Source organism: Poecilia formosa, unplaced genomic scaffold, assembly GCF_000485575.1.
Source record: "Poecilia formosa unplaced genomic scaffold, Poecilia_formosa-5.1.2 Scaffold68, whole genome shotgun sequence".
NCBI lineage: Eukaryota > Metazoa > Chordata > Actinopteri > Cyprinodontiformes > Poeciliidae > Poecilia > Poecilia formosa.
This window is the reverse complement of record NW_006800007.1, coordinates 1,306,488-1,325,124: the sequence shown is the minus strand read 5'-3', so window position 1 is coordinate 1,325,124 and position 18,637 is coordinate 1,306,488. Positions and strand designations below refer to the sequence as shown.

General features: G+C 35.3%; 1 protein-coding gene across 2 annotated transcripts in view; it reads left to right on the top strand.

The window, feature by feature from the left end:
* mrpl11 (mitochondrial ribosomal protein L11) overlaps window positions 1–18,637 on the top strand; it is an 80,167-nt gene that overhangs the window by 4,569 nt on the left and 56,961 nt on the right. Inside the window, exon 1 of one of the 2 annotated variants that reach the window (XM_016672978.1) lies at window positions 13,212–13,358. The exons of the other annotated variant lie outside the window; for it this stretch is intronic. Coding sequence (XP_016528464.1) covers window positions 13,316–13,358 — 43 coding nt within the window. The 5' untranslated portion in view covers window positions 13,212–13,315. Of the gene's footprint in view, window positions 1–13,211; window positions 13,359–18,637 lie in introns of those variants that run through there. 2 annotated transcript variants of the gene reach the window in all.

Genomic DNA, 18,637 nt, shown 5'->3' with positions numbered 1-18,637 from the left:
GGAACATCCTTTACTATAAAAGGTGAAGAATAATATAGAAATCAGTAATACAAGACTGAAAAACAAACTTCGGCTCCGTTGGGGTTTTTTCGGACACAGCTATGTTGTTGGCGAACGTCTGTTGTGCGTTGGATTTTCGGGCGTACTAGAAACGAGCGAATACAAAGGTTCCGCTCGACTCTCAGCGCGATTGGCGCGCGGCTAGCTTTAGCCTGGCGAGCGCCGAGAAGAACATTTCACATAAAAATAAGTTAGTCTGGCAGATTATTACTTTCTGAAACGCCATATTGGGACTCCCTCTCTCCATCTTCTCACCCTTGTTTCTTCTAGACTATGAAATATTCCGTGGCGTGTTTCTTTTTTTGAGATATAAACCTTGTTGAGTTTTTACATCTTGTCAAAACAAGAAACTTTCATTTTATAATGAAATACTACTGAATTTATCTCCTAGCAGTTAAATGCTTATTTCAAATTTAAATGTTTTTAATAAAAACATGAAATCTAATATTTGAAAATGCAACATCATACAAAAAAATCCTATACAATAATTGTCTCGATGCACAACTTTGATAGTAAACAATGAAAATCGTTTCTTGTGGGCAGAATACATATTAAGAATAATGATTTCAATAAACATGGGAGGAAAAGCCCCCCAGAAAAGCAGCAGCAACCTCAGATTTAGACAGTGTATTTCTCCCCCTTCATTTTTCATTGTTCATGAATCTTAAAATTTTCCTTTAAGTGATAAAAATGAATTTAGCTCCTTCTTGAAACATTCATGCCATGCAAATTATGAATCCTGGCCTGAAGCCTGAAACATCCTGGTAGAAATTGGACGATAACAGAGCAGCAAACTGTCTAATTTATCTTCAGCTTGATTCCTGGCGCCAACAGTCAGAGGTTTGGATGTTTTTTCTAGGGTACCAGAAAATAAACTGGCAGCCAATGTTACCACGTCATCCAAATAAAAGCTAACAAAAAAAAAAAAAAAAAAAAAAAACACAAGAAGCTGCTTGTCTGCAGTGTAAATCAGAAAATCCTCTGCATTTGCAAGTATCTATTTCTGTGCTGGTAAACTTTTATGCTTGCTGTTTGTTGCTTTGTACAGATTGGTTCCAGATCTGTGTTATTCAAAAGAAGAGAGGAGAAAAGTAATTCAGAGGAGCCAGGAGCCTCGTTGAGGTTTGAAGACAGGGAAGCAGGAGTAATTCACACAGGTTGTGTTTGGGTAGCAAGTTGTCACTGTTTAACTAAAGTCCTGGACTGAACCCAGCTGCAGTGATACAGGTGTGTCTCTACTTGTTTATGTTACGTTTTTAGAATATTTTCTGGTGTATTCGTTCACCTTATGGGACCAAAGCCTGTACTAATGCAGCGGATTGTACTTTATTAGAGTTAGATTTAGAGATATGATGAGAATAGGGTTAGTACTATGATGAAGTATTAGTGCCAGGATAAGAAAAAAAATTAAATAAAAAAAAAATAAAATTCAGAAAATACAGTAATAAAACTATGAGTCATAATATTACGGGAATAAAGTAAATTTTAAGAGAATAAAGTCAAAATGATATGAGAATAAAGCAATAAGAATAAAATTATAATATTATGAGAATAAAGTTGAACTATTATTAGATTAAAGTCATACTACAGCAAGACTAAAGTCATAATTTTACCAGAATAAAGTTGTAGTTATAATATTACGAGAATAAAGCTGTAGTATTATCAAAATAATGTGGGTCCAGTAAATATTCTAATCAGATTTTGATTTGTTAACAGATAAAGTATTTACTTATTGGTAAAACAGTACCGACGTTATTGTCACATTATTCTTGTATTATTTTTGAATTTTTTTTTCTATGACTTTATTTTTGTAATTTTGCTTTATTATTATTTCTTTCTTAGTCTGGCCTGAATATTTTGCTGTAGGTTAGGAATATGCTGGTCTTGGTTGTTTAATTTATTTTTTGTTGTGTTTGTACTGCAGGAAGCACAGAGCGTTCTTTTTTATCTCCTGCTTTTCTTATCACAGTGGGAAACTTCAATTGTTATAGAGGATGCTATTGGTCCAAACTGCACAAATAAATCAGCCTGTAATGGAAATTGGACATTTTGATCAACCTTGAGGACAAATACAATAAATTTTATTTCTTCAGGCACCATGAAACAGCTATTAGTACAGATTTTTTCCCAAAAGTCCTTCAAAAAGTGGCAGAAAGTACTGAACTTTTGCTTTGAAGTGATTTTTAAAGCTCCAAATAGCAGCTTTCCATTAGTCTTCAAATCTTTTCTGGACACCAGTTGTGTGTAAACAGTAGAAAACAGCAGGAAGTGTTTACATTTAAAGCTAAGTGATGCTAGTTTTACACATTAATGTGTGTGAGATATGTCTGCTTTGATGGATTTTTCTGTGGTGTGCAACAAGCATTAGCTGTGATTGTTTTGCTTTGCGTGGCTCCTGCTCTTTGTTTCCAGCCAACATGTCAGAAACGCGCATTGTCTTTCCAGCTCATCTGTAATCGTTACTTGGTGCAGCTTACAGGGACGGGTTTGAGATTCTCACAGTGTGTTAATGTTAAGTAAGCAAACCCGCTTTATTGATATTTTAAATCAATCAATCAATCAATCAAATTTTATTTGTATGGCACATTTCAGCAGCAAGGTATTTCAAAGTGCTTTACAACATTAAAAACAGAAACAGAGTCATGTAGCATTGAATGAACAGTAAAAAAATTAAAATTAAAAAACATTAAAACCCGCACCCTTTTTCAACCGGGGGGACGACACTTGCACCCCTTTACATTTCTAAGAGAGGGGGACGGTACTCGCACCTCTCCGGGGGGGACGACACCCGCACCCCTGTTCCTAAAATAAAAATATTTAATAACACCAAATTAATATTTGGTGTTATTAGTTTTAATGCAACTTTTGAGCAACTTTGCATTAAAAGTGTCATCATTTACCGAATGACACTTCATCACAACTGTCATAGACATTCATAAAGACGTCTTTATGTTCATGACAGGTGTCATGTTTATGACAGTATCATGTCAGTCTTATGCACACCCCTTGAAATAAAATGTTAGCCTTTTAGCTACTCTCTGAAATATTAGCCTCTCTGTAAGTCTGCGTTATAGTAATAGCTCATATGCTAACAACTGTTTTTAAGCTAACATTAGCATTGTTGCTAAATCTCAGCATCAGAACTCTGGACTCCAACCTGAGTTGGGTATTAATTACTTGCTACATTTACTGAGTTACATTCACTTGAATAACTTTTGGGGAAAAAAATCCTTTTAGGACTATTTTTACTGTGTTTTACTGTTTTACTTGAGTAATTTTACTAAGAAATATTGCTACTCTTACTTGAGTAAAATTTCTGGATGCTCTACTCACTATGAATAATTTCACTGAATGAAGAACAAAGTGGTTTTAACCAAAAATTTGTTAGTTTCATCATTAGTTTTAGATAGAAAATATTGGTCCTTCTGATGTTGTATTTTTTTTAAATAGTAAATGATTAGTTACCTAGTACTTCAGTAATCTTTTTACCAAATACTCTTTTACTACTCTTACTGGAGTAATTTCTTGAATGGCTACTTTTTACTTTTACTCGAGTAAAAATATGTTGAAGTAGTGCTTACTCTTACTTGAGTACAGTTTTTGAGTACTCTGCCCACCTCTGGTTCCAGCTGACACACACACTTTGGCAACCCTTTTACGTTTCTTCGGACATTTTTAGTCTTACTGTTACATTTATAAGCATTTACAGTGTTTCTTATGAACAATGTTTAATTAAAATAATGTAAAACTATATAAAAAACAGGCTTTATTATTTTCTCGGAGCAGGTTTCCAGCAGGAACATGTAAGTTGCTGCTGTGCTTGGCTGAGATTGTCTGTCTGAACCAGCAGTTCCAGTAAGCGCTGCGCCTGAAGCGGCATCGCTCAGCCGGAGCGTCTGACTGGACACCTGTCAGTGCAATCGCTCCAATTATTTCTTTAAATCCGAAGGTCCAACTCTTCTATCTCCTCTTGTCCTCCTCCAGTTGTCACTGAAAGGCTGGAAATGTTTTTCCAGAGCTCAGATTTTGATTTTTTGTTATTTTTTTGTGTCCTGTAACACCAGTGTGACACTGTTTTGTTGGAGGTAACAGGACAGTCGGCTTCAGTTCTGCTGAAACTGAACTCAGTGGAGTCTGCAAGTTCTTGCAAAAAAAGTGCAGCGAGCCACATAACACGGCGCGCTGATATGTTTCTTCGGGGGTGTAACTTGTGTCAGACATAATCAGCCATGCACCTGCTGTTTATAATCAAACAGAATTCATCGCTATTTCTACCCGGATCCTATATATCTGCTCTTTAAATAAAATAGAAAAGTTGCTGCTTAAGAATTAACAGGAAAAAGCCTGCAGCTGTCGGTACAAAAACTCAGGATTAAAGAATGAGTTTAAAACTTTAAGTCTTGTGTTGACAAATATTTTCTCTAATGATCTCTGGATTGCTGAGCTGAAGCAAATGTCTTATCAGCAAAAGAGCTGAAAGTTGTTCTGTATTTATTTTTTAACCTCATGTTATGTAAGCGAATGTTTTGCAGTTTTCCCTGCATCTTTGTGCTGTTGCTACAGGAAAACAAAGAGATTAAAAGCATCATGTTCGGGTTTAAGCAGCTCATATATTACAATTTATTGCAGTCATGGTTAAGGTATTGGTTAAATTAATAAAATATGTAGATTATTGTCTAGCTATGGGAAAAGAGTTGCTCAACTAATGTGAATCTATAAAAAGGGAAGAGAACCATTTAAAAATGCGATTGCAAACTTGACTTTTTCATATGGATCTTCCTGATTAGCAGCAAAAAAACGTTGGTTTATTTTGTGACTATTTTTGAGTTATTAGTGTTTGTACATTCATGTCAAATAGTAATTCTATCTTTATTTTCTCATTAACTTTACAAAATGACTTTTGTAAAACTAATTAGTCAGTAGGTGCATCTCAGCTACAAATAAAAATATTAATATTGTAGAAATTAAAACTTATTTATAGATTTATTATACACAGTGAAATATTTCAAGGCTAATTTTTGTAATTTTGATTATTATGGCTTACATAGAATCAAAACTGAAATTCAAGCTTTTAAAAACCTTTTCTACGAACTCGGTACCTGATTTTGCTTGTTAGTCCTCTGAAGGCTGCAGTTATTCCTGCTACTTTTGCACCTTTTCCTGCCACACTTCTTCCTTCCACTCAACTTTCCATGAAAGTTTTACTTTTAACTAAAGCAGTCCTCTCAAGGTTACAGTTATCCATGTTGCTTGTGCAGAGTTTCTTCCTTCCACTCATTTTTCCGTTCATATACTCACATACAGCTCTCTCTGTTCCAACTTTCTAGCATCAGTGACTTTCAAAACTTCCCCATTATTATGTAAGCCATAACATTTCTGTGTAAAAATGCTTTTTTTATGTTTGGAGGCTATATTAAATTTTTCTGAGACATTGCATTGGATTTTCATTAGCTGTAAGCTGCAATCATCAAAATAAACAGAAATAAATTCTAAAAAATATATTGGTTTGTTTATTCATTGACTTGTCACTTTTTGAATTCAATTACTAAAATAAATGAAGTTGTCGGTGATATTCTAATTTATTGAGTTGTACTTTGACTCCCTAGTGTGCACATCAGCATTTTTCTGTAAGAAAAACAAGAAATAATTAAATTTTTTTTCAGAATGCGTTATTATTCTGCTCCAGTGTAATGTTTTTTTTAAATGTCTTGACCAATAATTCTCCAGACTTCCTCCTGAAGTTTTTCAATCATTTCAGTCAAACCCGGCTAGCAGACCCTGACTTCGTGATTGCAGTTTCTTTGAAGGAGCAGAGTGAACAGGTTGAGGGTAAAATGAGAGTCAGCCTTCAAAATCCATGTACAGCGGTTGAAAAGCATCAGAAATCCTGACAGTTGAACACTGGATTTGAAAGATGCATGATTCATAGGTCGGAGTTGAGCGGCTTAACAGACAACAGAAAACACAGATTTTCTCTGTAAATGTTCCAGATACTGGGGTGAAAAAGCATCAAAGCTCCAAAGAAACCTTCAAAACACCTCAAGAATTATCGATCAACACCATCTGACTACTTTTAAAGGAAGGAGGAAGGACGCAAGACCTTATGCTCCTTTTGCATGAATGTTTTGCAGATTTTATTGAAACGTTCGGTGAGGCAGCGTCTGAATGGCTCTGAGCCAGACATCCTGATCCGATCTGTGAGTCTGAAAATCAAGAGGCTTAGCACTTTGCTGAAAGGCACTTCATATTTAAGCTTGGGCAGGAACTGCTCTCACAGAGCAAAGAGCACAGAGAGCTGGACAATATGGCCGAAAACGTATCACGATATAAACTTTTCATTTCAGTCGATATCAGTAGTTGATTAGTTTTTGTTTTTAATATGTGAAGTAAACTAGATTATCACTTATGGATAAAACCTTTCCTGTTTGATCCACAGTTTTCACTCGGCACCATTGTTTATTTTTAAGCAGTTATGAATCACAATGGCAAAACATAAAACTGCTGTTGTGCAAGTTACTCAACAGGTTGTTGCTAGGTAACCAAAGAGTGAGTGAGTTAGCTGATTCCACCAACTTTGCAATGAGAGGTTGAGAGATGCCTACATCTACCAGATCATTACACGATACATGTTGTTATTGATTTACTGTTCAGTCCTAGCAAAGACTGATCAATATCTGTGTGTTGGAGCTCGGCGATAAATCGATTGGATTGATTAATCTTATTGAGAAAATTAGTTTTTAAAGATTTAATTTTTGGAAAATCTGTTTGTTTTTTCACCAATGCACTCCCAACGCCCACCATCTTGTTTGACAAGTACGCTTTAATTTGGAATTTGAATTCAGGTCAACTCTACGACAAAATACAACGATCAGGCTTATTGTCAAAAAAAACCAACCGGTTTTTTGGCAATAAGTTAAAATATTTTGGTGTTTGAAAAATGAGCGGTTTCAAAAAAACCTGGAATGTGATGCCAAAAATCAGCAGGCACTGCCCATAACCTAGCAACCTCAGTGAAGCCCAGCTCGTTACCTAGCAACTCAAACAGAGCTCCTGCACTTTTGGTCAGCTGGTTTTACTGCTGTATGTGCTGCACAATGGCTGCTGAAAAAGATGACTGTTTTGTTGTTGACTCACCATCCAGAAACCACTTGCTGCATTCCTGTTGGTTGGGCAGGAGGCTCTGCTTCTGCTTTTCAAAGATGTATGGTTGCATAATTGTGCATATGTTTCCAGCCACTTTCATGTGCGAGTGTAAACGTTGGCTAGCAGCAGATTTGGATTTTAAGTGACAAGACGCCTAAAACAGCTCAAATAGGCACAACTGGCTTGACTTAAATCTCATTATCTAAGAATGCTTTTGTGAAAAAAATGTAACGAACATGTTTTGGAGAGCCCATAGACCTATCCTAACCTGTTCAAGGAATTATAATATGTAATGTTTAAACCATATCGCCCAGCCTTAATGTGTGTTAAACCAGTTGTAGCTCAGATAATGTTTACTTTGTTTCTCCACCAGCTCTGCATGTAAACTCAAGCAGACGCTCCCTACAGTCACCCTGCTGTTTTAGGGCAGTGATTAAATGTTTGTCTGCGCGCTAAGCTCATCATCTCAATGTAAGACATGAATTTAAATTAGTAATCTAAATATATGTTTTAAAAGCGCATTGAATATTTAATATGAAACAGTTGCTGCTGCCTTCTCCTTGTTCCCTCTGTTTAAAACTAATGAGAGATGATAGGCCATCTGACTGTTTGGTGTAAAATTAATTTAAACTGAGGAAGTAGTGAGACGTTTAGTCCGTAGCTCAGCCAAGAGCCTGGGAGAGATGCGACCTGCGGGTTCACATGTCGGTTCAGCCGAGTTGAGCAAGTCCCTTTTTCAGGTCTGGAGGGATCATTCAGACTCTTCTTGACTTCTTTGTATTATTTGACTGGCCTTTAGCACTTGGCTTTCAGTAATTGATAAAAACTCCAGGGCAGAAGTTTGGTGGGATGAATACTGATGTGTTGGAACAGAAAATCAGTTTTGACTGGATATTTATACATTTTTATCTTGAACTTATATTGAGCATCTTTTATGGCTCACCCAACGATTAGAGTCCAGAATATTTGCCACTTTTTAATCAATGAACCAGATATTTTTAACACAGCTGGTTCATTGATTACTAATAATATGTAGCTCCCATCTCAGAATCAGAATCAGCTTTATTGATCCAAGATTGTGTTGGACAAGTACTTTGGTACAGACATTAAGTTTATATAAACTTTACCGAGAATAAAGCAAAAGATTAGGGCTGCAACTGTGTTTTAACTTAGTTATAGGTTAATCTGTTGATTTTTTTCTGATGTTTAATCAATTAGCTTGATAAAAAAATTAATTATTTAATTGTTTTTCATTTGAAATACAAGAAAGTAGAGCCTTGAACTCAGCATTTGTAGTATTTCTGTATTTTATGCCATGCCCTTAAAGTTTTTTGTTGCCTGGAAAATTACTAATTTCAAAAACTTTCCAGATTATAATGTCACAAACCAGCACTGCCCCTCACCTAGTGACGCCTGGGAAGCCTATCCGTTACCTAGCAACCCTAGCAAAGCCCAGCCCGTTTCCTAGCAACCTAAACTGAACTCCTGGACTTTTGGTCTGCTGGTTTTGGGACTAATTTGTTCATTTTTAAATAAAAAAAAATGGTGCTGTCAGGTTTTGCATATTTAAATTATTTTTGACACAGCTTTATTTGAACTGGGTTATTTTTATTTTTTATATTTTCAATGTTTTTTTGTTTGAAATGAGAAAAAATCGGAACCTTGCACTTAGAATTCATAGTATTTCTTTATGTTGTTATGCCAGACCCTTACCATACCATTCATCTTTATTTCTCAGGTTTATTTTTTTCATTTTTATATACCTAATAAGTAAAGCTTGTGAATTAACCTCTAAAGGCAAAAAAAACAACTACTAGGACTTTCAAACTAAAAGTTAAACAAGATTACAGATCGTCAAGAGTCGTTATAGAGGCAGGGATTTGTTTTTCCTTTTAGCGAATAATCGTGTTTTCCTAAAAAGGACTCTGGCAAGTTTTTATCTGTGTATTGAGATGGAAACAGAACATTTCTTCTTCCTTTGAGACCGAGTTACGAGACCAGAATAAGAATTTTTCAGCCGCTATCAGCGGATGACAAAAATTGCACCCTCAGGACAGCAGATATCAAGTAATGAATCATGCTTCTCAGAGCAAACCAAGGTAGAGACACACTAGAATAAACCTAATCTTTCAAATTAAATCATTCTAATTAGGCCAGGGAATTATCATCGTAGCTGCAGATATCATGTTATCAGAATTGTAGGAGAGGAAATCAAAAACGAGAAAACAGAAAGGAGGCCAACCCAAAAATATGAGCCTTTGGTTCAGATATATGAACAACATGCACTGATCAGCTTTCTGCCGCATTACGGTTCAGGGAGGTTTCCTGTGTTATCAGGCATGAAGGCATCATTTAAAACACTAAGTTGTGATTTTTTCCCCAGTATTCTGTAAAGAAACATTATGCGAGGTGTGTCACATTTGCAGTGTCCTCATGATCTTTTTCACTTGGCTGGATCATTGAGACTTGCGCTGAACACAACCTGCCCCGCAGCAATATATGTTCACAGTTTCGAATTAAATCATCTGTAAAACGCCGCGTCCTTTCACTGATTCGTTTCCTGATGACATCCCTGAAAATGATATTAACACTGAAACAGCATATCAACGTCAACAGGCAGAAGCACTGAAAGCTGCTCTGTTGATGCTGGAATGTGCAGCTAGGCTCAAAAAGGCTTAAATATAACAGAAAACTCAATGCTTGATCAAATATTACTTCTCTGGCCAGAATTCAGTATCACTTAATCTATTAAACATTTGATTCAGAATTTTCTCTGTAAAATGAACTCCAAATGAATGAATCTTGACGCAGCTTCTTGGCTGACAAAACCTATTTTTGTCTAAACCTGTTGAGCTCTTGGTTGTGCATCAAAGACAGCTTTATAGATTCAAGAAACCATGCCGTAGGCTTTGCATTGTGTAACCATGGCAGCCAAGTGTTGAATTATTTACGCAGAGTGGGTTTTATGTATGTTCTTCAGGACATTATTTCGCCTGATCAGATAGAGATCTGGGTATTTAAAGGCTAGACGGGGAACGATTCAGGCTTTTTATGGGATTTGAGCCATCTGGTGTGGAAACATGTTGCCTGGGAATACCAGCTAACCCTTGAAACTGAGATATTTTTGTATTGTTTTGGAAACGTGAGGGAAATTATTTCACTGCACATCAAATAACATGTAGCTTGAGCAGTTTCTAGAACAGTAAATAAATTACTGCAGTTCTGGTTTCCCTGCTTGATCACACCCGACTTCCTGGAACGGGTCATTAGGTTCCTCCTGCAGAACGTGGTGACAAGCAGAGGAGATAATTAAAGTATCTGAGGCAGGTGTGTTGGAGCAGGGACACATCTAAAACATACAGGATCTCAAGAACTCAAGTTGCTCACCTCTGTAAACAGCGAATGGTTTGTACTGGAAGTAGAGCTTAGATTGAAATGGGAATTTGCATATTTATAGCCGGTATATAAAAGTGAATTGCTTATGGTGTGCAGAGATGAGCTGTTGTACAAAGAAATTGTGAATAATTAGGAATGAATACATGAATAAATTGAAAGGAAGGAGGTATATCTCTAAGTCACAGTGGCTCTGGATTAAAATGATAAAGAATTAACTAACATTTTAAGTATAAATTTAATAAGTTATATAAGCTATAAGTTATATAATAAGTTTAAGCTGTTTTTCTCATGTGATAAATTGATATTCCAGGACAGAACGACTCTAAAAATACCAGTGACATTGTTTTGGGTCTACTTATTTTTTTGTCAAGTTGTTACATTTTAAACCTTTTTCCATAAATTTCACAATCTCACAGAAGGGAGTATCTTATTTACTGCAAAAGTCTCATGTTTTTCTTTATTTTAAAACCTAAAAATAAAAATAAATTGGTGTGAACAAAATTTTCTTAGGTACAAAAAAATGTAACTTTTTTTTCTAAAGATTATATAACAAGTTTTATTTTGCTGCATTGAAAGCAAATATGGCTCTTAGTTAATGTTGGGCGAAATGGACTTAGAATTTTACTGCGATATTTTGTGGTAGTTTTGTGATAATAAAAATTATGATTAAAAAATATTTTTTCTACTATTTTAGGTAAATGACTTACTGCATAGCATTATTAGCACCACAAACACAAATATTGTTCTTGGAAAAACAGTAAATGCATTTCTGAATTTACTTATATTTATAGAAGAAAATAGTAAATCTAAGACTACCTATAATGCTGTCATTTTTTTCTCCCAATTTAACATCATTCACTGAAATTCATCAAGACAACAACAAATCAAAATTCTTATCACAATGTGAAATTTTTCACAATAAATGATAAACGATATGATAAAATGCCCACGCCTACTTTTAGATTTGTAGGCTAAATGACATCAGTGTGAAAATCTGTTAAATATTATTTAATCTCAGGAAGTGCAAATCGAATGCAGAGGTACTATAACAGCTTGTTAATGTGTAGTTTCTGCCATAATTGTCCATTTGAGGACATTTATGATCTTGATGTGGCTCAAAATGAAAATGAGTTTAACATTCCTACTCTCAGATGTCCAATCTGCCTGAATGTTCTCCAGCATCTTTACTTTTTCTTAGTTATGCAAAAATGTCTCTGCATAAGATAAATGGTGATGAGCCAATCTGCAAGCATTAATGTTGCAGCAATTTGTGTTATGAATCACTTTGCTTTGGTCGTCTGTTTAGGCATTGCAGATTGGACAGGAGTAGCCAGGTGTGTTGCATTATTTCATAATTATGAACTGAATATTCTGGTGTCACATAACCAGCAGCAGGATGCCTCGGCAGCATCTAACTCGTCTTATGTGTGCAATCTGCAGTTAACCTCAAAACACAGAATCACTTAAAATAGACATCTGTTAATTTATTGGGAAAGCACTTTGTTGCATATTTTCCGAAGTTAATGCAAACCTTTTCATTGTGGATGATGCAAGTAAGCTGCAATTCAAAAGAGACTTTTTCACCCTCAGTCTCAACAGACTGGTCACAAGTCGAGTGACCTGTGACCAATCAGAGGCTTCGTTCTTCAGCTCTGCAAAAATGGCTTGAAATTGCCAAAAGAAAAAGAAAAACCAATGCATTGCTGGAATATGTAAAGAGGAAATGTTTACAAGACTGGCAGTAGGAGCTGTGTTTATTCACAGAGGAACTCTTTACATCAAATAACAAACAGCAAAAAGCAAACAAATCCTTAGAAAGGCAAGAGGAGATGGGGAGCAGGAGGAAGGTTTACTGCCAGCAAGACATCTGAGACAGTGATGCTGCACGTTGAGCAAACTATTGTTGTTGTTTTTTTTTTATATAAAATGGCTCCCCAAGTCTTAAAGTGTTTATGTAGCTGGAAGTGCCATTTTCATCTGTCCAGCCTTCAAACTGTTCAGGAAGCTGACGGGTTCTGCGCCTAAAGGATGAATATGTTTTGATACAAGATGTGCGTCAAAACCACAGCAAACTTTGTGAATATTCTGGCTGAAGCTGGAAAGAGAGTAGAGGAGGGCATTATCATATCGTTTATCATTTATCGCGATGATTTTCGTGGTATGATAAAAATTCTGATTTGTCATCACTGTAAATGTTTAAAACCCCTCAACACTGTCTGTATTGTCCGGATTGTTAGCTTTACTACTTATATCTTGTTCAATTAAAGTATCTAAAAGTACTATTATGCAAAATTCACAATTTCAAATTCAAATAAAAATAAATACCTTAATTAATCCCAAAAGGAAATTAAATTAATTAATAATTTTGCATGTTTTTTTACTAACATTTAGGATTCAGCTGCTTCTGAAAACAATCTGATCACCCAGCCTGTTTTAGGCAATAAGCTACAGTTTTCTGGTGTGTGAAAAACTAGTTGTTTCAAAAAACTCCGAAATGTAACTTTACGAATCAGCAGGCACCGGCCGTTACCTAGCAACCTCAGACAAAGCCCAGCCCGTTACCTAGTAACGATAGACTGATCTCCAGAATGTTTGGACTGCTGGTTTTACTTCTATGTTCTGTAAAATGGCTGCTGCGAAAAGATTTTCTGTTGTTGACTTGCCGTCCAGGAACCACTTGCTTCATTCTTGTTGGACGCTTTAGAGAATTATTGAAATGTTTTCATATCATTCTGTCAGGTCACTATGTGGAAACACTGGTATGCAAAACTTTTACGAGTTTTTATGTGTTGTTGTGTATCCTGTCTTTGTTCTTTCTTATGTCTAAGTGGATAATAAGTCTGCTCAATCAATCAATCAATCAATCAATCAATCAATCAATCAATCAATCAATCAAGCTATTTCTGCTTTTCAGAGATGTATGGTTGTATGATTGTGCGTCCCTTTGCAGCCATTTTCACGTGCGAGTGTAAACGGTGAGTTAAGGGGCCAATAGCAGGTTATCTGGATTTAAAGTGACAGGAGACCCTAAACCGGCTCAAAATAGGTAGAACTGAGCAGACTGAAATCTCATTATCTAAGAATGATTTTGTACAAAATATGTTTTGTGTATCCCACAGACCAATTCTTACTCATTAAAAGAATATATCACCTTTATTTGAAAAATATAAGAAAATGCAGTTACTTTGTCCAGCTTAGTGATAAAAATCACACTTCTTTTTGTGACTGATGTCCTAATGAAGATAAAACAAATGGAAATGTTTCTCACTTCTCATGTTTTCATGTGTGCAATGTTTGAATACATTATAAAGAGGTTTACCTTTAACACTAATTGGTTCTCTAAATGGATAACAACACTAATCACACAGGGGAAGCATGTCATTGTTTTAATGCAGCTGTCATCAAGTAATGATCCTATTATTGAAAAAACTTTGTGTGTAAATGTGAAAAGTTTTTTGCAAGGAGCCTAAAAACCTGATTTGAACCAGTTCTGTCAGGAGGAATGGATCAAGACAGATTAAATTATTTCTGGTTGCATTTTTATGAGCACAATAGGATGAAAATGGTTATTAAAGAGTTTGTAGCCCTGAGTCTGACTTGCATCATATCAATGATTTTAAAAACAGTTTCAGTAAATTTTGACGTGTCACTGCTCATCACTATGCTCTGAGAAATGCATCATATTTTCTCTTATGATGGATTTCAAATGCATGACATGCAGAAATATTCAGTAAATTAGAATATGATTGAAAGGTTTCTTCATTGCAGATACATCATTTATTAAGTGAGGCACTTTAAATAAATAATTTACACACAGACGGACGTTTTCAAGCCTTTCTTTTGGCTAAATATGATGATTTTTCTCTTACATCGAATAAAAACACAATTTAAAAATAGAATATTGCAATGAACATATTTCAGCAAACCCCTGTGAATCCACGTATAAAGTGCTTAAAATCAAATGAACAAAAGTTCTCCACCTTTAAAGAGCATTTCAAATGTTTACTTTTCATATTAATCATGAATATTTACTTTAGAAATGTTTAAATAATTTCAGGTTATTATTTTACCTAGTTTTTCAAAAACCTGCTGAAAGGTTATTTTCAAAAGATGTTTTTAATCTGAGAAACGGCATAACATAACACTTGTTAGAGAAAAGTCACAATGTTGTTCCTTATGAGAGTTAGTCAGATTATTTAGTGACGCTTTATTGGAAGGGTGTGCATAGCACTGTCATAAAATGACCCAACATCTGCTATAAACATGAAGGAGTCTTTATAAATGTTCACAACACTTGTCATGAAGTGTCATTTGGTAAATAATAACTTTTTAAATAACTTTTAATGCAAAGTTGCACTAAAACTTGCATTAAAAGTAAATTAAAAGTGTCACTATTTGATAAATAATGACACGTTGTACCTTCGGGTCAGTTTTCCAATCATTTTATTAAATTATGACCATTAAAATAATGACCATCTTAATGGTCATTATTTGACAAATAATGACCATTTTAATACACATTTGCACTAAAACCTGAATTAAAAGTGCATTAAATGAGTCAGCTTTGCATTTAAAGTGTCATAATTCACCAAATTACATCTCATGACAGTCATAAGCATTCATGAAGACTCTTCATGTTCAGTTGTCATGTTAGTTTTATGCACAGCCCTTCAAATAAAGTGTGACCGATTATTCTTCTTTGTGACTGTTCCTATTTATCAGAAATATTGGAAATCTGAATGGGATTCCTCGTTCTCGCGCTGCCTTATTCATCTCCTGGATTGAAAATGTAACACCTAAAATATGATATAGGGGAATTTACTTTTTTATGGCTATGTAGTTGGAAAGCAAGGAGCTGAAATTATTAATAGACCAGCAGAGTTAACACGTTTATTCTGGTGTGAGATTGAACTTTTATTCTAAATTGCACATTTCATGGAGAAGATTTTTTTGATAAAGCTTTTCGGATCCATTCTGTGGACGGTTTGAAGTCAGTTCACCAGAGAAATTAGCATATATGAAACAGTCAAATGAGGGCAGTAAGTGTGCTGACTTCTTCTGGCCCCTTCTCTGACACAACATAAAATAAATGCTAATGTTAGCACTAAAACCTGGCAAGCACAGGCTGTGTTTTGGTGGGGAAGGCTGGTTCAGGATGGAAATGACACAGATTTTTATTTCAGACGCATACAGCTTCCCTCCACATGATCAAAAATTGTTTACTGCAGTCGTATGATTACAAACAGAAAAGGCCAACCTGTAATTTATATTGAGACGCCAAAAAATTAATGTTCTGCAATATATTTGTTAATATAAATTAATGTGCTGCACACTTACTGGTACAGCTGCTATCAGTGCTTTTATCTTATTTATAAAAAAATATATATATAATTGTATCTTTTTTGGCAAAAAGATAGACAACACTTAATATACGAGTTATTATTGAATAACTTTAAAAATTGTACAACAGGGTTGCATGAAATTTGAAAGAAAATAAATTTACCTTGAAGTCGCAGCAGCTGAATTTTCCCACTGTGGAACATTAAAGAATATTTTTATCTTGTTCTAATTTCCTTTTATGGATGTTTGGACCTTTGAGTCAGGTTAGCAATCATTTTATTTTATTATATCTGCTAATCTTTTAATGATTGTAAGGAAAAAAGATGAATTGAGTTTCAAAGAAAACATGGATTTTTTTCTTACAGTGGCTGTGATGTATTTCACAACAGATCTGTGCAATAGTTTTACATGATATTTTGTTTTTAACTACAACAGCAGCATAAGTTGCACTGGTTTGTTTTTCATCAAGAAGCCGACTGAGCTGCCAGGTGATTAACATTTTCCAATGTTAATTTAAATTTCACTAGAACGGCCCATTCGTGTCAAGCTAGTGCTATTAGCTTGTAGCGTTAGCACAGTTAGCATGTTGCATCCATCGTCTGACTCAGAAAGTAGCTTGAACAACGTTTTGTGTTTGCTTTTTCAGCTAAAACAAAGTCGCAAATGTTCTTTTTCTGGCTTCTCTCGTCATGTTGGCAAAGATTAAACCTTCTATCAGCAACTAGTCATGGAGACGCTGAGAGCAATTTGAGAAATTGTATGGATTTTGACGTGATAAAGTATGTTTAAATGATTAATTTTTCCAGTATCGGTTGTATTGAAAAATCAGTTATTTTGACTGGAGACTGATGTATGGCCGCATGTTTTGGATCATTATTCTGACAACTAGTTTTCCATTTTTAAGCAGAGGCTAACTGATTTTTATGTAAAATCTGCTTGTATCTGAAGCATGTTGTTCACAGAAATGGGACCACAGCACCACAGATCCTCTACTGTACTTATCCATGTGTTTAAGGTGTTTATCGCTCCTAACCACTGCCAAAAAAATCAAAGCTGCTTATTCCAAGTAAGCTAACGCCGCATCTTTACCTTATTAGACAGAAAAGTCCTTTTGGATTGTGGATTTTTTCGCTGCAGATTTCTAACCATAGACTTTGAATATTTTAATTTAATATTATCCTTTTCACTTATCTATCCTCCTTCAAACACTTTTGTTGCAGCAGTAATTGATTAAAATTTATTTTTCCAGATAAATACGGCTTGTTTGCCTGTCTTTCCCATTTTGCATAACGTTTAAAAGAAGATTGCCTGTCTTGTCCTACATTACAGAGACAGGAAGTCATGGACTGCTACTTGAAAGATCCTCAAAACCTTTCGTCAAGTAAATAAAAATGCTTGACTTGTTTATTGTATAGGTTACCAATAGTTGTGACACAGTTAAGTGCATTACAAATAAAAAAACATATTCTTTTTGTTCTTTACTCAATAAATGTACTGAATATTTAAGGTTTTTAACATCTTTACCAGTAATGATTCAAGAGTGCTCTGTTGGCATATAGAGTTAAGTTTACCAACATTTACAGATAAAATAAAGGTTACCTAAATTTTAATTTTACATTATCGGTCGGAGTCTGTAGTTAACTGGCTGAACATGATCTGGACATCATGTTTTCCCCCTTTTTTGCATTTAAATTTTGCAGCAACACAGAGGCGTAACAAAGGTCGTTGAACCGGTTTCCTGTTGTTGCAGGTACAAAGGCTGATCCCACTGAGAAACTTAATTACTATTCGGCTTTTATTTCATCAGACTGCAGCAAAAAGATATGAAAGATAGAGAGAGGAGAAGACTTAATTTCCCCAAGGCTGATATAATACCAGTGTCATTTATATTGAGCGCAGTCTGGGACTTTCAAACCAGAGAGAAGTCTCAAAGACCAATTTGTTCATTTTTCAAAAATGACATTTTATTGAGGTTCAATATCTGCAACCTTGACTTTTAAATAAAAGATTTAGAGGCGTCATTGATGGTGGCTGCAGTTCGACTTTCCTCACTAATTAGGAACAAAGTGAAGCTAAAAGCTTGAACAGCAAGCAGCAGTGGGCTTCCCCGGTGCAATAAAGCTTGCCGTCTTTATTCCAAACAGATTAATTTCTTCGGTCAATGTCTGCTTTATCCTTGAGATGCGCTTGGTTTTAATTATGCTGCTGCGACATGACGGCGTCGGCTGCCTGTTCTGTGACAACCTTCAGATGTTTCTGAGGCTCAGGTGATAAAATGTGACGTGTTTCTGCATGTGAAGCGTAGATGGTTTCTGCAAACCTGCACGTTCTCCGTGACAGCTGGGATTTCTTTCGTTTCTTACCTCAGTGCTGACGTTTTACTGACATGTTTACCTCTGTCAAAGATCTTTTTGTCACACCAGTGATGGTTTACAGACAGGTTTCGGCGGAGTTTGAGAAGTCACAGATTCTCTCTGAAATGTTGGATTTGTAGTTCAGATTTAGTATTTTAAAATTAAATTGAAATTTTTTGATGATCAAAGTTCAGAATTTTACAGACTAACATTTCCAGAGATCCAAATTTAGCTGTTAATAGAAATAAAGATTTGAGTTGATGGAAACTGTAAAAAAAAGTACAGGATGGATGGATGGATGGATGGATGGATGGATGGATGGATGGATGGATGGATGGATGGAT